The sequence below is a fragment of the Coenobita brevimanus genome, chromosome 5 (genome assembly GCF_032717465.1).
Source record: "Coenobita brevimanus isolate Jiangsu-jjx chromosome 5, ASM3271746v2, whole genome shotgun sequence".
Taxonomy (NCBI): Eukaryota; Metazoa; Arthropoda; class Malacostraca; order Decapoda; family Coenobitidae; genus Coenobita; species Coenobita brevimanus.
The window spans coordinates 245,728-271,237 of record NC_136958.1 but is presented as its reverse complement, the minus strand read 5'-3'; the positions used below and the strand labels follow the sequence as shown (position 1 = coordinate 271,237).

At 43.7% G+C, this 25,510-nt stretch overlaps 2 protein-coding genes across 3 annotated transcripts in view; one reads left to right on the top strand and one right to left on the bottom strand.

Moving 5' to 3' along the window:
* The window catches only part of Scsalpha1 (Succinyl-coenzyme A synthetase alpha subunit 1), a 68,780-nt gene that overhangs the window by 34,057 nt on the left and 9,213 nt on the right, over positions 1–25,510 (bottom strand). The window lies entirely within an intron of this gene.
* LOC145397146 (tubulin alpha-1A chain-like) overlaps positions 1–25,510 on the top strand; it is a 45,340-nt gene that overhangs the window by 12,341 nt on the left and 7,489 nt on the right. For both annotated transcript variants that reach the window (XM_080270344.1, XM_080270351.1), the window contains exons 2-6: positions 13,371–13,593; positions 16,581–16,753; positions 17,688–17,816; positions 20,115–20,314; positions 23,473–23,647. In XM_080270344.1, coding sequence (XP_080126470.1) covers positions 13,371–13,593; positions 16,581–16,753; positions 17,688–17,816; positions 20,115–20,314; positions 23,473–23,647 — 900 coding nt within the window. The remainder of the gene's footprint in view (positions 1–13,370; positions 13,594–16,580; positions 16,754–17,687; positions 17,817–20,114; positions 20,315–23,472; positions 23,648–25,510) is intronic.

The window sequence follows — 25,510 nt, the reverse complement described above, 5'->3', positions numbered from 1 at the left end:
TGAGAGAATGATGAGTTAATGTTGAGTTAATGATGAGTAAATGATGCGTGAATGATGAGTGAATGGTGAGTGAATGACGAGAATGTGAGGAATGCATTACGGGTAAAAACAGGGCGTGGCAGAATATGAAAAGCCTGAATGATGAATGAGAGGGGGGTGTGGTTCATTCTACCTGGCCATTCCGATGTTATGCTTTTATTCTATTCATCTTTTTTCGTTTTTCTGGATTTTACCCACTTCAGCCACTGTATTATTTTTTAATGCAATGAAGAAGGAACCAAAAGCCAGTAGCTCGTACAATTGTTCCCTCCAAGAAATAACAAAAACAATATAACAGAGAGTCAAATTCAAGATCTGTTCATTTCGAGATGCCTGGACACACTGCGTTTGAAAGACTGGAGGTCATACGGACAGAGGAAGACAGTTCCAGAGTACCGTGATGATGATGATGATGATGATGATGATGAGGAGGAGGAGGAGGAGGAGGACGAGGAGGAGGACCGAACAGAACACTCCAGTATCCCACCACATCACACCACCCAGCCAACACCCAAGCACAGTAGCTATCTGCCCCTTTACAAACACCGTGTTTTGATTTCACAGTGCCGTCAATTGTACAGCTGGAATAAGTCAAATGTATTGGACGCGGGTGTATCAAGGCTTTTTGGTTAATGCCCTTGGTGTGGCGAGGTGTGGTGTGGTGTGGTGTGGTGTGGTGTGGTGTGCTATGGTGTGGTGTGGTGTGGTATGGTGTGGTGTGGTGTGGTGTGGTATTGTTTGGCCTCTCTGAAGTCTACGGAAATGAAGCGCCTTGCGTCCGAAAATCGATAATGAGAGACAAACAGAGCCGCTCGGAAGATGTTATCGCGTCTAAAAGTTACAGCCACATGTTGAAATATTGCTTACTGGGAAAATACAGCCCGACTTGGACCCTCTTCATTACCTTGGATAGAGTATTTTTTCAATCAACAACCTCTCCAAATGGCCACTCAAGAATTTTGGGCTACAAGGAAGTTGAAACTTTCGACATTGATAATTTTCGTAGTAGTCGCATAAATCGCGATTAAAATAGAAAAATATCGTACGAAAATAGCTTTGTCATTAGATCAAGTACTTGCTGAACAATGCTATGCTTCGATTTCGCCTTAGATAAGGAATGTACAGTATCTAAGACCGTCCATCTATTCACAGTGTTTGAGAAGCTGATTATTATTTTCCTTATTGCTGACTAAATCGAAGCACAATATTATTCAGCAAGTTCTTGATATTATGTACATTGTATTGTTCAGCAGATATTTGAAATTTGTCGAAACAGTTTTTAACACGATAGGCTATTTGTTTCCGTGATTTGTGCCGATGCTACAAAAATAATGAATGCTGATGTTTTCACCTTCCTTGTAGCCAAAAACTCTCAAGTGGGCAATTCTGGGACACACTAAATAGCATGACCTGAGTCTGTCTTGCCTCATAACAGATATAGTCACTGCCCTGGGTACCGTATCGACAATATGAAGAGCTTCGGGGATGACGTTTATGGTCGAAATATACTTTTTTCGTTTCATTCCACACAGGGAGACAGGAGCAGTAAGGGAGGGGACAGGAGGAGGAGGAGGAGGGTAGGAGACAGGAGAGGGAGGGAGACAGGAGAGGGAGGGAGACAGGAGAGTAACAGACAGAATAGGGAGGGGGGGGAGACAGGAGAGTAAGGGAGGAGACAGGAGAGGAAGGGAGGAGACAGGAGAGGGAGGGGAGAGACAGGAGAGGAGGGAAGGAGACAGGAAAGTAAGGGAAGTAACTATAAAGACATTCAGCAGAGCACATACCTTCGCCACGCTGAACGATTTATACAGCCTGAGATCGACTCTAGAATGAACTCTGGGGAAGCCAGTCTCTATGAGGTACACTTAAAGAATGAGTACTGTGTTACTTGATTTACCTTCTCTCGTATTCAGCTGAGAGTGAGTCATAGGAGCCATAGAGAGCTAAACCAGGACTCTATTCTTGTTCTTGGACTATACATACTTTCACCAAAATTTACTCATTCCATCTCAGGCCGAACAAGAACTTCCACTCAGATTTTCATCACGATCCTTCTGTTAGGGAGAGAGAGAGAGAGAGAGAGAGAGAGAGAGAAATCTATAGACGTGGACTGGGCAAAAATGGTATTGGTGTCAGCAGTGCATTAAATCTTTCTCATAATTTCCTTATAGCATGTGTATCAGCACTCACACGAATAGGATAGTGCTATATTTTCCCGCTATAATGGCTAGGTTGTAATCCCGGCCGCTGCAGTGTCTATAACTCCCTCGGTGCCTATAAACTGCCACACCTGCTCCATCACCATAGTTACAGTTGTATGATTCTTCTGCATATGCTACACATCTGCTATATATCTGCTTCCCTGACTTTGTTTCTGCTACACTCGCCATAATTACACTATATTTTACACTTTCTCTACAGTCGCTACAATTTCTCTATACTTGGAATAATTTCACCACACTGGCCCTAATTGTACACTCATAATTCCTGTGCACTCACCATAATTCCACTGCACGTTTTATAATTCCACAACACAGACACTGCCACAAGTCTCTGCACTGGTAATAATCATCGTTGCATTGGCAGTACCGCAACATTTGGTATAATTCCACAACAGTTACTATAGTCCTGCTACACTGGCCATGATTTTTGCACAATGCCTATAATATCTTTGCACATCATATTATAATTCTATTGCCATGTCTATATGATGCTTTCTGCAGACTACCTATAATCACTTTCGCTTCCACTGACAGCCTAAGCGTTGCCGTGTGGTGCAGTGTGGGTCATGAAGCAATAGGGAGTGTGTAGTGTGTGTCTTGATGCAATAGGGAGTGTGTAGTGTGTGTCATGAAGCAATAGGGAGTGTGTAGTGTGTGTCATGAAGCAATAGGGAGTGTGTAGTGTGTGTCATGAAGCAATAGGGAGTGTGTAGGGTGTGTCATGAAGCAATAGGGAGTGTGTAGTGTGTGTCTTGAAGCAATAGGGAGTGTGTAGGGTGTGTCATGAAGCAATAGGGAGTGTGTAGTGTGTGTCATGAAGCAATAGGGAGTGTGTAGTGTGTGTCATGAAGCAATAGGGAGTGTGTAGGGTGTGTCATGAAGCAATAGGGAGTGTGTAGTGGTATCTGTCCATCACCTACTGCATTGGGTTGACTCATAGCACTGCAGAGGGGGTGCGGATCAGGCGGTGGGGAGGGGGGAGCAATGAGGGGAGGGGGATAGGGAAGGCGGACGGGGAGGGAAGGTAGTAGAGGTGGAGGAGAGGGAAGGCGGAGGGGGAGGGAAGGTAACAGAGAGGAGGAGGAGGAGGAGAGGGAGAGGATGTTCAGAGAGGAGGAAGGGAAGGTGGTGAAGTAGGGACGCAGGTTGTTAGCGGCAAGAGTGGGGAAAGGGGGAGGGAAGGAAGGTGGTGGAGCGAGTGCAAGCAGAGGAGGAGGAAGACAAGGATAGGATGATGGAGGAGAGGAAGGGGAGGGGGAGAGATGGGGAAGATGCTGGAAGTAGGGGAGGGGAAAGGGAAAATAAATGGAGGGGAGGTGGTGGGGAAAATGCAAGGAGAGGAGGAGGAGGAAAGCGATAGGAAATTGAATGGAGGGAGGAAAAGGAAGATAGGAAGGGGAAGAACGTATAAGGAGATGGTGGGTGTAGATGGGAAGGGAAGGAGGGGAAGAGAGGGGGAGGTGAAGAGAGAGAGGGCCGGAAGGGAAAGGCAGTGGGGAGGGGAAGGATGCAGGTATTGGTGAGAGTGGCAAGATATACGAATACGATGGTGGAGCAGGGGGAGTGGATGGGAAGGGGATAAAGGAAAGAGGAAGGGTATACAAGGAAGGAAGAACGAGGTACTGGAGTGAGATGGAGGATGGAAGGAAGGGGAGAGGTGAGGAAGGAATGATTCAGAGGAACAGGGAAGGGTGTAGTGAGTAGGAGGAAGGAAATATGTATGTGGTGGGGAGAGAGTGTGAAAGAGCGATGGGAGGGGAAAGGAAAGGGGGAGAGAAGGGGTAGATGAGAGGAGAGACTGGAGGAGAGGAGAGGAGAGAAAGGGGGAGAGGAGAAAGACGAGAGGCAAGGAGGAAAGGGAGGAAATGAGAGAAAAAAAGAAAGAGGAGAGTCAAGGGGGAAAGGAAAAGTAGAGGAACTGGAAAACGAATTGACAGGAGAAAGAGGCAAAAGAAGAGAAAGGCCAGAGGAGAGAAAGAAAAAAAAAGGAGGGGGGAGAAACGAAAAAAAGAAATCAGAGGAATGAATGGGAAAGAGGAGAGGAGGGAAATAGGAAGAGAAGAGGAAAACAGAAAGAATTGAAGAGAAAGGGAGAAAAGAGATGAATGTAGAATGGAAGTAAGGGGAAGCACTGGGGAGGGAAGGGTGAAGGGAGTGGGAAAAGACAGGGTGGTGGAAGAATGCATGTGATGGGAGAGAGGGTGGGGGAGGGAAATGGGGAGGGGGTAGGGGGTAAGATATAAATGGGGCGGGGGGAGGTGGTGGGGACAGACACGACGAGGCGAAAAGTTATTGGAATGCAGGAGGATGGGGAACAAGGTGATGGAGAAGAAGGGGAAGAAGAAGAAGAAGAAGTAGAGGAAGAAGAAGATGATGACGATAAAGACGACGATGATGATGATGATGAGGATGAGGAGGAGGAGGTGGAGGAGGAGGAGGATTGAGAAGAAGAAAAACAAGAGCATATAGAAGCAATAGAAGAAGACACGAGATAGGAGGAAATGGGGAAGTGACAGGAGGGAAAGAGAGAAGACAGAAGGGAAAAGGGGGAGACCGGAGGAAAAAAAATGGAGGAGACAGGAGGAAAATACGTATGATGGAAAAGAATTTGAGGAGACTGGAGGAAAAGGGAGGTGATTGGCGGGAAAGGGAGGAGACTAGAAAAAATGGGAGAAGACTGGAGGAAAAGGGAGGAGATTGGAGGAAAACGGAGGGGAAAGGAGGGAAAGGGAGGAGATAGGAGGGAAAGAAGAGAGACAGGAGGAAAAGAGGAAAAAGACGGAAGTGAAATTGGAGGAGGGAGGAAGGAGGAAGACAACAGAGGAAGAGAGACGAGAATGGAGAAAGCGGAGGAGGATGAGACAGGACGAGTAAACAGGTTGGAGATACCGAGCTGAGACAGGATGAAGAGAGACAGGAAGTGGAGAGACCATGGAGGAGTAGACAGGAGACAATAGGGAAGAGGAGTAAAGAAAGAGCAAGAGAAAGTACAAATTGGAGAAACGGTATGGAGATAAAGGAGGGATTTAAAAGGGGTGGGGAGACGGTGGGGTGGGGTGAATAGGTAGGAGACGATAGAGTGTAAGGGGGAGAAATAGAAGGGTTGGAATAGATGAGGGTGGGGGAGACAGGAAGTGGGGGATACATGAGGTTTAGGGAGACAGAAAGGGGGTTAGGGGAGCAGAGGTGGGGGTCGTAGACAGGAGGTGCAGGCAGTCAATAGCCAAGGCGTCGCAGTGTCTGGCTCTCTAGACGGCCAGGCTGCTGTTACTTCATAGGGTCACTGCTGCCTCACTGCCTACTGAATATTACCTCATTTTCTAACATTTACCTCATAGACCATCTGATTGGGAAAACAATACACTGATTATCTTAATGTTATTTATCTGAGCTCCAACCTGATTGTCCTACTGCCTATATAACTGTTTGACTTGCCGATTACCGTGTATAATCAGAAAAGTAACAGATTAACTGATTATCTGCCTATAGTAACAGGTTAACTGATTGCCTGCCTATCTTACTGGTACTTTGATTGTGTGACTGGTTAGCTGACTGTCTGATTGGAATTGACTTCTTGCAATCCCGAGAAAGACGGGGGAAAAAAAAAAAAAAGCTTCCTTCAGTTGATGGTCAAACAGAAGGGAACCAAGTAAAGATCTTTCCTTTGGAGATGCCTGGACACATATTAAAAGACTGGAGATCGTCAGCAGGAAGAAAGACTGCTTGAGAAAAATTATTCCAGTTGTGCTCATGAAAGACTAAGAATAGTTGAGATCCTGCCGAGTGGTTATGATACTCAGCCGATATAGTTGTTTTTCCATAACAAGGGCCAGATTTTGTCCATTTGCAACTTATTTCATGTAAGTTAATGGCGGATTAGGACATTACCATTGCTCTACATCCTTTCCATGGCACTTCTTCGTAACTGACATGATATTCCAGTGTTAATCACGTATCATATCTCGGGGTTCAAGATGGAGAGACGTCAATTTTAGGCCAAGTTAGAGTAAATAGGGTATACTGCCGAAGATATAGGGTTTAATAGCAGTACACGTGTCTAGAGGATTTTACACACACACACACACACACACACACACACACATATATATATATATATATATATATATATATATATATATATATATATAATTAACGAAAGATCATGATAGCGAAATAAAAAGACGCATTACAATTGGATGGAAAGCTTTCGGCAAACATAGGGACATTATGAAAAGTACAGTAGATTACCAGTTTGTCTAAAACGAAAAGCATATAACGAATGTATAATTCCATCTATGACCTATGGTTGTGAGGCCTAGAAACTGGCAAAATCGATGGAAAATAAATTATTCCGTTCTCAGACGGCAATGGAAAGGTCAGTGTTGGGAATATTTTTAGGAGACAGGAAAAGATCAACTTGGATGAGAGAGCACACTACAGTCACAGACATTATAGAGGTTATAAAAGAACAGAAATGGAGGTGGGCAGGCCATGTAGCAAGAATAAGGGATAACCGATGGAGCAAGAGGGGAACTGACTGGACGCCAAGAGACTGTAAGCATAGCAGAAAAAGGCCAGACTGGAGATGGAGAGATGAGGTAGCGAAGTTTGCAGGGAAAACGTGGCAAAGATTGGCTCAGTTAAGGAATTCGTGGAGAAGGTTGGGTGGGGAAGGCCTTTGTTCAGCAGTGGACTTGTAATGGCTTAGGCTGTCTGGTAGAGACTGTATGTAGGGTGAGAAGTGCTTGTGAGTGTAACTGTAGTGTTGTAGTGGCTTTGGATGTGTGTATAGTCTGTGAACCAAGTGTAATCGGCCCGCCTTAAGCCGATTGGGTGCAAGCATACTAGTATGCGACACTGGTTCAATCACAGCACCCCTGGTGTTCGCCAAAGTAGCAAGTGGCTTGGTGAACGCTTCCCAAAGTTTTTACAACTCTGGCGGGAGGCGAACCCACGCTGACTTGCGTGCGAAACGCACACTCTACCAATGTACCACAGAGGCTCCATATATATATATATATACATACTACAGATACCACTTCCAGTAATAATAAATGTAATACGACAACGGATGCACTTTTTGCTCTCCTTGACTTAGTTTCATGAACATAATACTAAAATCATAACAACATAATATACTATAGTAAAGGAATCAATATTGCTTCATAGCTGTGCTCATGTGTTTCGTCCGTGACTCTGAGTTGCGGTTCAGGTGAGTGAGCCTTTCATAAATTATGTGGCCAGTGTCCGTCCGCTCGCCTGGCATGTCTTCTGCCCTAGCTTCGACCCACCTCGAGCCAGGGGGTAAAAGAAATAAGTGATCGTGGTAGCACAAAGAGCAATGCCAAGTGTAATATCGATAGTAAAAAGAATAATAAAATGCCGCAACGAAGATAAGGAGAGACACTGGACTCAGACAAATGGAGATTTGATGAGACTAACTATAAATCGTAGACGCCACGCTGTTTAGATGAGCTGTTTATGTATGCTCCTCCCCTCGAGACAAACACACATGCACACACATATATATCCATCTATCCGTCCATCCATCGATACACACACACACACACACACACACACACACACACACACACACACACACACACACACATAAATGCTGTACTCCACACACTAGCGAAAGGGCTCTGTAGAAAGCCAGCACCTGTGTAGCGCTGCTATCCCCTTCACTGCAATGGCACATTTCCTGAACTTCATGAGGCTAGAGTCGCTAGACGGACGATTTTATTCAACTGACGAAGGACCTCTTATAGTGAAGGGGTTAAGTAAGGCTTTATCTCAAATCTCCCTTGTGAAAGTCCCTCCTAAGCTGAATAACATCTGAATGTTGCAGGAATTAAAAAAAAAAAAGTAATGGGAGCGAAGGGATCGAAGACGGCACTGTAGCGTATCAAAAGCTGATTTCGTAAGAGATTTTAGCTTGCCATCTTTCCAAAAATGATCGTCTCCAGGTCTGATTGTCTGAGCCCTTACATGACTTTCTACTGTAACTGGTTGACTAGCTATGGTATTAGTTCATTATCGTCTCCAAGTCTGATTTTCCGAGTAGTTATCTGAATTTCTACCTTGTTAATTGACTATCGTATTAGTTCAACGTCGTCTCCAGGTCTGATTGTTGATCTAGCTTTTAGACCGATAAATTGACAGTCCTAGACCATCTGTTCATTATCCCCTTCAAACGGTGACGTAGTGTCTTTTTTGTATGCTGTTGCTGCTGTCAGACGATATCATTTACCTTAGCGTTAACTGACATCGTTTCTTGATTGTTTTAGCCTTTGTACTACCAGAAGTCTCTCTAAGCTGAATTCAATCGTCTGGTGGCAGCAAGAACTGTTAAAAAGACATCATCAATCACTGTAGGGGCAAAGTACTAAGTAGACAAATACCAAATCCAAATTATTCTATACGGCAATTATTCTAACTTATTCATTAATTGGTCACGTATGTCAGCATCAGACCACATAGCTTGACTGACTGACTGACTGACTGACTAATTGACTGACTGAAGGCCGAGAGACAAACGGAATATCTAACTGGTCAAAGTAATGGGGCGCTGATAGAACATTGTATAACTTGGCACTAATTGATTCCCCTAGCTAAACTTATGTACTTGGTAATTCGTTAAGCTGTTATAACTGTTCATCAGACAGCTTATGATACTGATAATGATGATGATGATGATGATGAAGAGGAGAAGGATGGGGATGAAAGGGCAGGGGTGGGGGATGACTCAGTGCAGAGGGATTGTAAGACTGTGGGGGAGGGGAGGAAAAGGAGGAGGAGGAGATAAGGGGATGAGGAAGAAGGGGGAGGGAGGGGGAGGCGACTGTCCGTGCGGAGGGAGTGTGAGACAGTGTGTGTGTGTGGGGGGGGGCGAAGAGGAAGGACAGGGAGAGGGGAAGGGGAAAGAAAAGAACCAGGGGAAGGGGAAGGGGGAGAGGGGGGAGGGGAAAAATAGGGCGGAGGTATGCTGGTGACTGTCGATACGGAGATTGTAGGACGGTTTGTGGGGGGGAGTACCAGTCACATTAATACCCCCAGTCACTACCACAGTCCAATCAGTCAGTCAGTCAGGTAGCGGTCTTATGATTGGGGAGACAGTCAAATCCACACACCCAGTCAATACCACCAGTGAGTCAGTCAGTCAGGAGGTTAATATTGCATGGGGAGACAGTCACATCAATATCCCCAGTCACTCCCAGTCAGTCAGGCGCCTCTCCACTGACTGGTCACATAGCAGTCCACACGCCTCCCCTCGCTCAATACTCCACTTTACCATCACGCGGTATTAGGGCGTGAGGGAGGGTGCGTGTGAGTGGTGTGGGTATGAGGGAGGATGGGTGTGAGGGAGGGTGGGGGTGAGTGGTGTGGGTATGAGGCGGAGTAGGTGTAAGTGTATTAGGAGATGGTATGGGGAGGTGTGGGTATTAGGGATGAGGGATATATAAGCTGGTATGGCTGAAGGTGGTGTGGATATCGTAGTAGTGATGGTATAGGATCCGGTGTGATTGTGTGGGTGGTGTGAATATTAGGGAATAGTACTGCATGTAGTGGTGAATGAATGAGGGCGTGATGGGTGTAAAGTGTGCAATGAAGGTGTAGTGAGAGTAAGAGTATGAGGGTGAAGTGAGTGTGCAAGAGTATGAGGGTGTAGTGAGATGAATATGAGGGTGTAGTGAGTGTGTAAGAGTATGAGGGTGTAGTGAGAGTGTAAGAGTATGAGGGTGTAGTGAGAGTGTAAGAGTATGAGGGTGTCGTGAGAGTGTAAGAGTATGAAGATGGAGTAAGTGTGTAAGAAAGAATTATGAGTGTGAATTATATGTGTGTTGTGAAGGAGGGTATGGGAGTGTATAATTTGCGTGTTTGGGGTGTGTAATGAGCGTGTTTGGAGTGTGTAGTGAGTGTGTTTAGGGGTGTAGTGAGTGAGTTTGGGTGTGTAGTGAGTGTGTTTGGGGTGTGTAGTGAGTGTGTTTGGGGTGTGTAATGAGCGTGTTTGGGGTGTGTAGTGAGCGTGTTTGGAGTGTGTAGTGAGTGTGTTTAGGGGTGTAGTGAGTGAGTTTGGGTGTGTAGTGAGTGTGTTTGGGGTGTGTAGTGAGTGTGTTTGGGGTGGTTAGTAAGCGTGTTTGGGTGTGCAGTGAGTATGTTTGGGGTGTGTAGTGAGTGTGTCTGGGTGTGTAGTGAGTGCGTTTGGGGTGTGTAGTGAGTGTGTCTGGGTGTGTAGTGAGTGTTTGGGGTGTGTAGTGAGTGTGTTTGGGTGTGTAGTACGTGTTTGGGGTGTGTAGTGAGTGTGTTTGGGGTGTGTAGTGAGTGTGTTTGGGGTGTGTAGTGTTTGGGGTGTGTAGTGAGTGTGTTTGGGATGTGTAGTGAGTGTTTGGGGTGTGTAGTGAGTGTGTTTGGGGTGTGTAGTGAGTGTGTTTGGGTGTAACTATAAACCCCAGGCAGTCCATGAGAGCCAAACATGCAAGACAGGGGGGGGGGAGGGCATTAACCTGTTCAATACGGGAAGCTTTTCTGAGTTGAATAAAGCCGTCTGGAGGCAGCAAGAACAAGCATAACAACAACAGCAGCAACAACAACAACAACAACAACAACAGTATTAGCAGTAACAATAATAATAATAATGAGGATAATAATAATGATAATAATAATAATAATGATTCGAAATTGCCGACGAAATATTCAAAGACCACATTCCAGATGATAATGCCACATTCCAGGATAATGACAAAAAAAAAATCACACCTGTATATCAGATAAGGTGAACAGTCTTTTGAAATATACACAGTACTGTGTTTTGATGATAAGTCTAAAAAATCGTCAAAAGCATAAAAAAAAAAATATTGATCTGTCATACATAGGTAACTACTGTTATGAAATGTTAAAAAGTAGACACTTAGGATTCTGAAAATACGTTTATTATCAGCGTAGACCTAATGTTCAGGGCCTTTTGGTGTGACTCAAAATTATTTACTGATTTTCACCTGTGACTTTGAGATCATGGTCAAGGTCATTCATCCTACGCAGAGCATGTTCGCTCATGACCCACTACGTTTCCACCAAGTTTGGTCAAAATCGGCCAAATACTCTTCGATTTCGCACATTCAGGCATGAGGCGGCGGAATGAGGCGGCAATTGTGATTTTCCTCAAGATCTCAAAAGTTGTTCGTTGGATCTCAGTATCAATACCCAGGTGCACTAATATATGTTGACGACTACATACCGGAACATTTGCAAAGCAATCGATTCTGTAGTTTTTGCTGCACAGGAGAGCAAAAATTGAAAAAATAACATAGAGGACGCTAGTGCTAAGAAAAAAAAAAAAAAAAAAAAAAAGATGGTGCCAAAAGAAGCCTCCAAGCAAGATACATCATTCCTGAATATTTCAAGTCTGTATCTCGAACAGTCTTGAAATGCCAGCCTTCAAGATCTTTCCCCCTCCCCCCCCAAAAAAAAAAATAATAATATCTACAATATCCAGGAATTCCACAGAATGTACAGTTCTTAATAACAACGATAATAAATAAATAAATAAATGGCGGTATTGTACTGAAAAAATTACTAGAATGCGATCTTCCTGTTTGAGCTGAATAGAATCGTCTGGAAGTGACAATACATATACAAAGATGTCGTATAATATGGGGAGATAACAAAGGTGGGTGTATGAGGATGTATTGCAATGGCTGAGGATGTATTGCAAGGGTATGATGGTGTATTGCAGTGGTTGAGGATATATTGCATGGGTATGATGGTGTATTATAATGGTCGATATACTGCAAGGGTATGATGGTGTTTCAGTGAATTTAAGAAGTCACTGCATGTTAGTATTGTGATCCCTACCCTGACGTATGGAAGCGAGGCGTGGACCTTGCTACAGGGGAACAAGTCAAGAGTGAGAGCAGTGGAAATGAGTTACCCGAAAGGAGCATGTGGAGTGACCTGGAAGGACAGGATGACGAATGAAGAAGTGAAGGAACGTTGTTGGGTGGATGTGGATGTGGTTGAGAAAATTAGGAGAAATACACTGAGGTGGTTTGGACATGTAGAAAGAATGGAGAATGAAAGACTGACTAAGAGGGTGTATGTAGGTGAAGTGGAGGGAGGGGGAGACCGAGGATGAGGTGGAGGGATGGAGTTGAGAGGTATATGAGGGAGGGGGGGGTGAGTTGGGGGGAGGGGAGTCAAATGGTGGGTGACAGAGTGACTTGGAGGCGTTTTGTCTGCGGCCACCCTTTGCGGGATTAGGGCGTCGGGCTATAGATAGATAGATAGATAGATATTTTTTGCTATTTTTTGCTAATTTTGGTGCGATTTGAATGTGTAGTTTCGGCTGTCCAAAACACACACACACTCACACACACACACACACACACACGGCTACTGCTATAGTATATTAGAAGGAAAGTGTGTTGCAACGGTATGATGGTGTATTGCAATGGTATGAGGATATAGCATGTAGGCATAAGAATAAAGGGTATGAAAGTATATGGATGTGCTGTGAGAGTATGAGGATATATGCTACGCTTCAGGGATGTGGTATGAGGAGTGTATTGGCACTGCATAAGGGTGTGAAGGTAAAAAGGTCACGGTATAAGGATATAAGGGTATGAACTATTAGGGTGTGGCAATAAACTTATCCCTTTACCCCTACCACTGGAACCACACATATTAAGGAGCATATGAGGGTGTGTTGTGGGGAAGGGTATAAGGCTGTGGTATAATGTTGTGGCGAGGAGTATAAGGATATGAGTGTATGAGGGTGTGACAGTAAACTCAGGCCTCTAGCCCTAGCATGGAAACCCGACATGCAAGGTGTGGCATTAACAAGGGAGGTATAATCACCACTCGGCCCGCCTCACAGCTGCCATTACTACTCCCCTACCTACTATTGACCTCCTTTATGTACACACACACACACACACACACACACACACACACACACACACACACACACACACACACACACACACACACACACACACACACACACACACACACACACACACACACACACACACACACACACATCCCTGCTAAACAACTTTTCAGTGTTTCCATCCATAAACCTAATTTTTTCTTTTCTTTTCCCCACAGCGTGAGTGTATCAGCATCCATGTGGGTCAGGCTGGTGTACAGATGGGCAATGCGTGCTGGGAGCTGTACTGCCTGGAACATGGCATCGCTCCAGATGGCACCATGCCCTCTGACAAGACCATAGGCGACGGGGACGACTCCTTCAACACCTTCTTCAGCGAGACTGGGTCTGGGAAACACGTGCCAAGGGCCATCTTTGTTGATCTTGAGCCTTCAGTTATTGGTAAGTGGGGATCTTTGTGTGTGTGTTTTTTTTAAGTCTGTGTTGGTAAATAGAGATAGACGTAGAGATAGATAAATGGATAGACAGACTTCCTTATATCTGAAATAATAATTTCTTCTGATGTATATTCTGCTTTCTGTGGCCTCGGTATTAATAAGGCGTACAGTCCAGAAACAGTCTGTTCTGTTGTTCTCAGGAAATGTGCTTCCTTGCGGGCATCCTGCTTAGGTAGACCCGTTTGCCTTTGTCAGATTGTACCTGTCCTTCTGGCTGGGGTTTGCTGTCACTCAGCCTGTTCCGAAGAAATACCCCTCCCCTCCTTTTTTTTTTTTTTCTCATAGGCATCTTTTTACACCGTCAGTATGAATTCTGTCAGGGTCGCTTCACCGATCATCTCACATTCCTCTTACATTTTGGTCATCCTCTTTTCAGGATGTTAGTGAAATCTTTGCCACTGCACTCACATCTCAAAGTCTGGCACAGATCTTTGATTTCCAACGTCCCCTCTTAGGTTTCTATCCTTCTGTTTGCGCCTTATCTCAAGTTTCCTTTCTAGTCATTCTGTAGCTGCTTTTGTAGACGGCCACCTTATTCTAAAGCTATCAGTAGTGGTTGTCCTCAGCGATGTGTCCTTTCACTAACTCTCTTCCTCCTCTTATTAATTATGTTTGTGTTGCTTTTCACTTAGCCGTATTCACTTAAATGCTGATGATTCCACCCTTCGCTTTTCCACCCGCTTCTCATACCGTCTATCATAACGGTTATTTCAACAATCACGGCATGGAGCTGTCACATCTGGTTTTTCACTTCTCTCAAAAGAAATTTTGTTTTATAAATGCATAAAAAACTCAATGGATCCATCTTTTAGCTCACAAAAATCTTCCAAGAATGTCCAGCAACACACAACTTAGTCCTTCATCATCTTTCAGTATCCTTGACGTTTCTTCTCTCCGGGGCATGTCATGGAAAGACCACATTACTTCCCTTACCAAATCCGCTTTCCAGAGCTTGGCTGTGCTTAATCGACTTGGTACTTTCTTTAACTTTGCACAGTTCTTCACTTGGATAGGGGTCTTATTAGCCCCTGTGTGGAGTACAACTCTTATGTGTAGGGGCTCACCACATACAAGTCTTCTAAACAGGGTAGAGCTAAAGATTTCCCGTCTTATCAACTCTACTTGTCTTACTAGCTCCCTCCAACCTCACTCTCTTCACCATTATAGTTATCTCCTTCCCCAAGCCATAGCTCATTCACCAGTCACTACTCTTCTAGACTCTGCCTGCATCCCTACCTCATTGCCGCGGATACGCATTACCCATGTAGCTACACACTGTCATCCCTTTTCCCGTCTAGCTTTCTCATGCATGAGATAACTGATGCTCTCAAACTTTCATGTATGTGATTAGTCAACCGACTTCCTCCATTTATTTCCCCTACGTATTCTGTCTAGGCTTCTCGAAATGAACGATCCTGATTGTGGCTTTTATGTTCAGTTTTTCTTGTAAAGGACTTTTTTTTTTTTTTTTTTTCAGGCTTTCAGCCGTTGGCGCTTTCGTTTTGCATAAAATATAAGAAACGCGGGGTTTAGATGTCCTTAGTCTGGTTCTTTCTTTCTTGTTTCTTTTTACTGTCGTTCTTTCTTCCCTCTTTTATCGACCGTCTCTTTCGCCTCTGCCATTCACGTCCTGTAATTTTCTCGACCGTTCTTTTCCTTGACCTCCGATAATTCCTTCCCAGCCTGTCTTCCTCCTCTCTAAATCATCATCTAATTTTTCTCCCTCCTCTCAAAATGTTTCTCTAATATTTTTCTTTCCGTTTTAAATCTTCCACTTATCTTCTTCCCTCCTTTCTAAATCTTTCTACATCCTCTCTAAGTCCTTCTCCAATCTTCCTCCTTTCTCTCTAAATCTTCCTTCCTCCTTTCTAAGTATTTCTCCAGTCATCCACTTTCCTTACTAAATCTACCTCCACTCTTCTTCCTTTCTCTCTAAATCTTCCTCCAATCTTCTTCCTTCTGCACTAAATCTTCCTCCAGTCTTTCTCCGTCCTCTCTCAATCTTTCTCCAGTCTTCCTCCCTCCTCTTTAAATCTTTCTAAAGTTTCGTGCACGCTTCCTCTCTCATCTGTTAATATTTCTTCTCAATATTCTTTCTTCCTTTTAATCTTTACACCAGCCGTTTCCTCTCTGTTCTCTTTTCCTTCCTCCATATCCCTCCTCTGCCTCTTTGAGTCTTCCTCCCTCCTCTCTGTATCTTCCTCCAGTCTTTCTCCCTCCTAAATCTTCCTCCAGTTTTCCTCCCTCCTAACACTGCCCCGAGTCTTCTTTCCTCCTATCAAAATCTTCCTTCACTATTCCAACCTATGCTTTCTGTCTTTTTTCATATTCCTGCAGCCTCTTAAAGTCTTTCTCTCTTCTCTAAATCTTCCTTCACTCTTCCTTCCTTTCCTGTGACTCTTCTTCCCATCTCTTTAATATCTTCCTCCAGTCTTCCTCCCTCCAGTCTAAATCCTTCTCTAGTCTTCCCTCCTCCTTCTCTTTCTCTTGGTCCTGGTCATCCCCTCCATCACCTCTCCTTTCTCATTTTCTCTCTCCCTCGCTTCGTATTTCACCCTTTATTCTCTCCATTACCTCCCCCCCCCTCTCTCTCTCTCTCTCTGGCATCATCTTTCTCCCCTTTCTGTTGCCGTTCGCTGCCTTTATATTTATTCGCCTTCTCTCTCACCCCGTCATCCCTAAACGAGGAGTGGACGTGGGTGTAGCAACAACTCTTCCACCACAAGTTCCCCTCTCTCTCTCTCTCTCTCTCTCTCAGTTTTTATCTCCCTTACCTCCCCATCCTCCTCTAGTCTCGCCCTCCGCCTCTTCTCCATTTTCTCCCTCTTTCTCCCCACAAACAAGGTGCCAACAGATCCTCCAGACAGTTATTCCACCCCAGAGAACCTGTCTCTCTCTCTCTGTCTCTCTCATTTTCCCCATTTTCCCCAGACGAGGTACGCACAGGAGCCTACCGCCAGCTGTTCCACCCCGAGCAGCTGATCACCGGGAAGGAGGACGCAGCCAACAACTACGCTAGAGGCCACTACACCATCGGCAAGGAGATTGTGGACATCGTGCTGGACAAGACACGCAGGCTGGCTGACCAATGCACCGGGCTACAGGCGAGTTACTATACGGCGTTTGTTCTAATCTGACCAACATCCCTAACCCCTTTCGGCTTTGTTGATGGTCACATGTCAGAATGAAGGGTTGATCTGACTAGTAGCATACGAAACTCATTCCAGTTTTTTTTTTTTTCCATTTATGTAGCTACAACTTAGTATTCATGTTCTGTGAGTCTTCTAGTTCTGACAAATTAAAAAAAAAAAAGAATTACAGGACGATTTAACCCTTAGATTAAGCTGCAGGAGCTACGAGACTTCTCCCAAGTTACATCACAAATAATAAGCGGCGGAGTCACCACATCTTTATCCTGATACAAGGGTGTGAGCTGCTAGCACTCACTCCCGCCTAGACAAGCTTGTTTCAGCTGCAGAAAACAAAGGAAAAGAAAAAAGAAAGCTAAGAAGACAACAAGCTGCACACTAATATCATGAATAAACAGACGTCGGTAAACTAGTAACGAAAAACAACGGGCATTATAATACAATTTATTGTTTTTAATCAGATTTTCTTCGTATAGCGACATACCTGATCACGGATATGCAGCAAGGGGAATGTAGCTCTTAGGTAATGAGTAAATTTAACGTAATACTAAATTCACTAACCCATAATGTCATAATGTGCAAAGAAATGTTTTAAAATAAGAAAAAAAAAAAAAGCTCAGTAATAACTTCGCGTAGCATTATTCTCAAGGTTACCAATGCATAACACCAACCCATTTTTTTTTTTTTTTTTTTTTTTTTTTAGTGCAGAATTCTTGCTAATGGTGATGATAATGCATAATTCAAAGGATGGAGTCACTAACATTTTTCTACATAATTCTCAGTATTGTCATAGTTTTACTTGAAATTTTATCCACTAGAGAATCCAACCGCAGATTCTTACGCTCATGATATCCCTGCCTAACCTTCCTTCCCCGTGTTTACATCTTAGGGTTTCCTGGTGTTCCACTCCTTCGGCGGGGGTACCGGTTCGGGCTTCACCTCCCTGCTGATGGAACGACTCTCAGTCGACTACGGCAAGAAGAGCAAGCTGGAGTTCGCCATTTATCCCGCACCCCAGGTTTGTCATTGTAATAACGTAACTTGTTTGCAACTATTAATTGTAAAGAGTCCCCTCAATTTCCATCCATTTCCATTGCCAGACGCCATGTATCCCAAACGGGGTGGTCAAGGGCTCAGAGTTAATTGTTTTACAGGGAGGGGAATTTACTTTACATTATTGTGCCCGGGTGATCCTGGCTCTTGATTTTCTTTCTCTCTCTTTTTTTTTTTTCCTCAATCGGATTCTGTCTTTGAACCTTCCGACTTGCCGGCAATCGCACTGTGCACTGAAAGACGTGCTCGAAACATTACCTCATGCGTGTTATATAAACATGTCCTGCATCCATTCATTAGCATAGCAGAGAACATCGCAGACGGCAGCAGAGCAAATTCTCATGTCTATTACTGACGGGTTGGGTAAAAAAAAAGAAGAAAAAAGTGGAGATTGCTTTCCATTCTTAAATTTTACATGTAGGTAGCAGAGGCCAAAACGACAAGATCTGAGTCGAATCGCGCGGTTCGAGGGAGTCACAACATATCAAGTATTATATTAATATTTTTACACAGGAGCTGAAGAAGAAATAGTCTTTAATGGCTAAGATGACCCAAGTTCAGCCTATTTGAGCAAGTTCGACCATTTCAGACCATGTTCAAACTATTTTTAAATATTTTATTTATTTCTCGATTGAGATGACAAAGGGAAAAGGCTGGGTTCAAGCGAAGTACTTTGTAAGCAGTGCCCAGTCCAACGTTGCAACAGTCAGGGCAGACGACCTGACCTTGTATTATTATTATTATTATTATTATTATTATTATTATTACTAAGCTTCAGTCAAGGAAAACAATATTCTCTCTTTCTCTCTCTCTCTCCACACACACACACACACACACACACACACACACACACACACACACACAGGCGACTTTTCTTACCGCTTCGCTCTTACCCTTTAAGCAATATTTGAGAGAGCACTTGTTTTTATTATTCTTCGAATCTGCCAGCAAGCCATTGTTTTTATCTGAATATATATAAAAGCCTTGAAATATATTTTGCACTGGTGTCTATTCGATATACATCGATATTGATTCCTTCATTTCAGTGACACACACACACACACACACACACACACACACACACACACACACACACACACACACACACACACACACACACAGATAGATAGGTAGATAGATATGTATAATTTCAGTCATTATAATTATGTCCTTCATGTTAACAACTGCTCATCTGTGGAAATCTCAGTCTGTTCCAGTCGTTAATGTCGCCCATAGTGTTCGCATGCAGCCCTTATTGGACGGAGCTTGGGTTGGGCTTTCTTTAATTATTTTTTCTAGAAAGGATATTTGTTACAGGCATTTGAATATTGGTTCATTCTTCCCCCATGGCAATACGATAAGACGTCCACTCTAAGGACCCCCCCCCACCACTCCTCGGTATCTCCCTGCCTCAGGTTGTGACTGATGTGATGGAACCCTACGGCGTTATCCTTAAGCCTTCAATCCCGTGACTCTCGCTCTCTCTCTCTCTCTCTCTCTCTCTCTCTCTCTCTCTCTCGGTCTATTTATCTGTCAATTGCTGCATCTCCGGACGATTGTATTGAACTTCAATTAGTAAAGGTTTTGTCTGTGGTTATTATCTCCCGTAATCTAAGTATATCGTATGGCGCTTAAAAAAAAAAAAAAAAAAAAAAAAAAAAACACTAGGCATCACCCCCGCCCCCCCCCGCCTTTTGTGTGTGTGTGTGTGTGTGTGTGTGTGTGTGTGTGTGTGTGTGTGCTGCGTCTGGTCCTGTTGACTGAGTGTTATTAGAATCGATTACTTTTGTTCTTGCTTCACCTTCTACCCTTCAGCGAAGTTTGATCTAAATTGGATCAAAACTGTTTAAACTGAGCATGCCATTATGACATGACCTTTGATCTATTGTTCAAAAAAACAAAACAAGAAAGAAAGAAATAGGTTAACCCCTTGGCCGACTCTCAACCCTTACACTAAGTTTGATTGAACCAAAACTTTTTTTTAGCTATTTTGTTCACACTCATAGACACACGGGTCGACCACTGACCTTACCCTGTATCCTTGATCGTTGATGAATGGTTTTTAAAATCGGCTCACTTTGTTCATGCCTTATCCTTAACCCTTCCACAGTGTTTGGTGTAAGTCGGATAAAAGCTGGATTTTGCATCAGTGGATATCGAAGTTGCTCATTGTCTTGATATTTGCTGTAAGGAAGTGAATTAGTATTTATGTGTGCAATTGTACACTGTGCGACCTACACCTAACATCAAAATTTTCACCCAGGTTGCGACGGCTGTGGTTGAGCCTTACAACGCCATTCTGACGACCCACACGACCCTGGAGCACTCTGAATGCGCCTTTATGGTGGACAACGAGGCCATCTACGACATCTGCAGGAGGAACATGAACATAGAGAGACCCACGTACACCAATCTCAACAGGTTGATTGGCCAGATTGTATCCTCCATCACGGCCTCTCTCAGGTAAGAATGGATGGAGGGATGAAGAAGGGACAGTGGGAGGGAGGAAATGAGTCTATTGATGGAAGGACAGAGGGAGAGAAGAGATAGATGGAAGAGAAATATGAATATCGAAAGATCAGCCTTCTCTCCATCACGGCTTCCCTCAAGTGAGGATGGGGATAGAGAACATAATTACACTTGTAGATCCTTGGCTCCCAACCTTTTTCGTATTGTGCCTTGCTGCACAGAATTCAGTAACCTTCGTGGCCTTCCTTTGACCTTTAGCTTATTAATCGTGCGAGATTTCTTGCTCAGATTTAATGAGGATATAAAACAACCATCTACAATGAAAGTCATGAGAGGCCAGGCTGTGAAAGTAAAAAATGGCTTAATGGCAACATTTTAAAAACATGCTTGGGTCCGCAGGGACCCCATTTGCCCACGAAGGGTTAAAGGTATATCCTTGAAAATGAGAAGGGCGGATCATCACTGGAATGAACAAAATGTAGATAAGCTTTACGATCTATGATAATCAGAACTGCGGACAGGGCGCACAAACACAGCCGAAAACTCAAAAAGTGATTTGAAAACTCATTAGTAAGGTTTCTATTAAATTTTGCTACCAGCTGAAGTATTGGTGACTGATTCATAGTAATGGCACAGCAGCGGTCATTTTTTACATAAAACCACTTGCGCTGCTTCAATTTGATGTTTAGCATGTTGGAACTTTTTGTTTGCAGAGATAACCACGCAAGGACTGCAAAGGGATTAACATCGTCAATTTGTTGATGGAAGAGTAGCAACTAATTTCAACTAACATTTCATCAATATCCTCTCGGGATGTCTTTCGCATATGAATCGCATCTAAACTCAACGAATGTATTTTCTTTTGCATCCATTGATTTTGTATATTGAAAGAATAACGGAAAAAAAATGATTTCGTTAGAAACTTAAATAGGAAGTTCTGTGACCCCAGAATACACCCAAGATTACCTCATCGGCCCCCATGAAAGACGCTGTGCCCCCACCAGGGGGCCATGGCCCCCAGGTTGGGAACCACTGATACAGAAGTGAGTGGAGGGATGGATGGAGGGAAAGAATATATAGTTAAAATGAAAGACGGGAGACATGGATGGAGAGAAAAAAAATGCAGGTAAACAGGTGAAGGAAAAGAAGGAGGTAGGGATGGAGAAAAAGAATATACTATATAGATGAAAGGGGAGAAGAAGGGAGGGACGGGGAGGAAAAAAATATAGATGAAAGGAGAGAAAGGGAAAGAGGTGGAGAAAAATGATGTATAGATGAAAAGACAAGGAGGGAGGGAGAGAGAGAAATGAGAAAGGGATGGAGGGAAACAGATCTACCTTACAAAATATCGAGAGACGCATATACGGTTGTGAACAGACTTGTTAGGCAGAATTTTTTCTCCCTATTATCAGCGTTTTTCTAAGGCAGAGACGGAGGAGGAGAGAGAGAGAAAATAGATAGATAGAGAGGAGAGAGAGAAGTCGGAGGGATGGAGGCAAGGAAGTTGGGATGGATGGAAAGATTAAGAAAAAAAAGTATCGAGAAACCTTTTTGTGAAGAAGGATTATAGAACAGATATCCTTCACGACTGGTTCTCTCAGATATGTATGAAGGGAGGGAGGGAGGGAGACATGTAGTGAGGCAGAGAAAGATATAAAGTATAAATGAAGGGAGAGGGGGAAGGAGGGAAGGATGAAGGAACGAAGAGAGAGAGAGAGAGAGAGAGAGAGAGAGAGAGAGAGAGAGAGACAGACAGACAGAGACAGAGAGAGACAGAGAGGGAGAGAAAGAGAGAAAGAGAGAGAGAGTAACTGAAGTAAAGAGTAAGGGAGAGAAAGGCAGGGATAGGGGTTAAAACACGATGGGTGGAAAGAGGGATGTAAATTGATATATGAAGACATGGCAGTAAAGGGACGAATCGGAAGAACGAAAGAAAGAAAGAAGGAAGGAAAGGACGAGGTGGAGGGAGGGAAGGAAAGAAGGAAGGAAAGGACGAGGTGGAGGGAGGGAAGGAAAGAAGGAAGGAAAGGACGAGGTGGAGGGAGGGAAGGAAAGAAGGAAGGAAAGGACGAGGTGGAGGGAGGGAAGGAAAGAAGGAAGGAAAGGACGAGGTGGAGGGAGGGAAGGAGAGATGGGGGGTAAACTAACTCTCTGAGGCTCATACACTCAGCTGAATAAAACCGTCAGTGTTAGCTGGAAGAGAATACTAGAGTTGCTCCGACCTTGAGAGGGTTAACAAGTGAAACAATGAAATAAAGGGAGGGAAGAAGGGAGGGAGGAAAGTGGGGAAAGAGGGACATAAACAGACTGTCTCCTCCATCACTGCCTCTCTCGCAGGTAGATAAGGAGAGATAAAGGAAGGGAAGGCAAGAAAGGAAGGAAGAAAGAAAAGAGAGGGAGGGAGGAAGGAAGGAAGGAAGGAAAAAAGGAGGAATGAAGGGAGGAAGGAAGAACAAACAGAGAGAGAGAAAGACAGACAGACAGAGACAGAGACAGACAGACAGAGACAGAGAAAGACACTTTGAATGAATCTGTGACCTGGTGTTTAAGGGAATAAATGAATGAATTATTGGCGAATGAATGAGCAGGTGTTTAACTGGATAAATTAATGAGCTGGTAAATAAGTGAATAAATGAAGGAGCAGCTGTTTGCATGAATGATTGGACAGGATTTTAAAAGAATGAATTGATGAATGATCAAGTCTGTAAATGAATGAATGAGTAGATCTTCAAATGAATGAATATTTATGTGAATGAGTGAATGAGCAGGTGTTTAAATGGACGAATGAATGAATGACCAGGTCTTTAAATACATGAATTGGTGTTTGCATGAATTAGTGAATAAGCAAATGAAGATGCAGCTGTTAGAATGATTGAATGGGTGATTAAATGAATGAATGAATATGTGCTTAAATGAGTCAGTGAGCAGGTTTTTAGATGAATGAATGAGTTGATTGAATGAATAAACTTGTAGCATTTGGTTTCTTCTCCATGCATAAAAAAATCCACACAGTTTTAAAATCCAGGTATTATGGTGCCCTGAACATAGACCTACCTCCACACACACACACACATACACACACACACACACACACTCTCTCTCTCTCTCTCTCTCTCTCTCTCTCTCTCTCATCCCGCACCTCCCTCCCGCAGGTTCGACGGGGCGCTCAACGTAGACCTGACGGAGTTCCAGACCAACCTCGTGCCGTACCCGCGCATCCACTTCCCCCTCGTCACCTACGCGCCTGTCATCTCGGCCGAAAAGGCGTACCACGAGCAGATTTCAGTCGCGGAGATCACCAACGCCTGCTTCGAGCCCGCTAACCAGGTGAGAGAGAGAGGGGAAGGAAGGAGTGTTTGTGTGTGTGTGTGTGTGTGTGTGTGTGTGTGTGTGTGTGTGTGTGTGTGTGTGTGTGTGTGTGTGTGAACAAAAGTTACTTCACGGAAAATAATTAATGGCTCATTCTATTTTTAACTTTCCATGAATGTGTATCATATGCATGTGCGCATGTCCGGCTGTATGAATGTACAGGTATGTATGTGTGTATGTACTGTATGTATGTATGTAAACTGCTTCGCAAAAATAAATTTAATCATTCATAGTCCCCAGCCAACTTCCCTCTTTATCATAATCTCAGTGTATGTTCTAGTCTTCGCATTTTCCACGGTCACATTAAACCCTCCGCTATCCACCTCCTCCCAAGGTTGTATTCTTTTTGGAGTATATGGACCGTGCTACACATTAATTTCCTCTTTCATGTTATTTGCGACTTTCTGATACAAATATTGTTGGCATTAACATACATTATAATACATGCCAAATACAGAAATAAACTGATAGAGAATGGGTGCTAGGGAGCCATCATAACCGTTCAAATAGAAGACTTTTTTTCTTTTTTTTTCTCAGGCCATTTTCTGTAGTTTCGGTGACATTTTTCGAACTGGAGGCGTTAGATGTGGTATTAATCTCTTCAGTGCAAGAGGTCTTTCTCAAGCTATGTGAAATGTTTTGATGAGGCCCTGGTTATAATTGAAAACTTGTACGTTATCGTGTTGAAGGGTTAACCGTAGAGAATACGGGCCTCTGCGGTATTCTATGTTACATTGAAGATTTCGTAGCAACTTTTCCTTTGGTATTTATTAGCCACATAATACCTTGGTACTATGACTGATGCAAACTGTCGATATTATAACGATATGGCATAAAAGAATGACACGGTGTATTGAAGACTGCAAAACGTTCCCAAGGAAATGCAGGATGGTCTCAACACAGTTTCAGTACACTGGCATACTCCTGTGCAAATTGCCATGATGATCAATGAACATGAAAGAACACAGGATCGCCAATATCTCCTCGTTGCTACGGTTTAGTTTCTGACCCCATGTCGCCCCTTTAATGGACTAAATGAAAAGAATGAAAAGGGTGTTTGGGGGTATTTTCCCAACTGAAAAGTATTTGGAGGAAAAAGAAGGGAGAAAGAAACTGAGGAAATACAGTAATTCTCCACCATAGCGTGCAGAGCTGAACATGCAAAATTAATCGCTAAAGACGAGGTGTTGGGAAGCCTCCATTGTAGAATACAGGGCTGTCTGTCATTTGTCAGACGCCTCATCCAGGGTGGCTGCAACAAAATCACCTTCAAGCTACCATACACAATCATAGCCTCCTACTTGGTTCATCTGTCAGTCAGTTTATCTATCTGTCTGCTATAACACACCTTATTCCAGAGCTCATAAAAGGCCAGGTGCCTCCGAACATATCATAGTAAACATTTTCATTCTTTAGCATCACCCATTTGCTTATTTATCATCTGTCTGTCTCTTTGTCTAAGTAGCCTACCCATCTGCTGATCGACTACCAGATACCATATTACCGCAGGGGCTGCTTTGGTCTTTACAATTTTGTCATCAAGATTCATCATCACCGCAGCCAGTCATAATCTTGGTCATCATTAGTTTATGTATATCATTATGTATGTATTTATGTACATACGTATGAGTTTACTGTGGACAAAAATACCTGAAGTAGTACCTGTCTACCCCCTCCCCCCACACCTTTAATCACTACCGTCCCACGCGTTCCTCCATTCCCATCAGAGTACAGACAAAGATACTGGGAGGGAGAGAGAGAGAGAGAGAAGTGGGAGGGGGGAGGCTGTCTTTCCTCTCATTTGCCCCCTCCCTAGTTCCT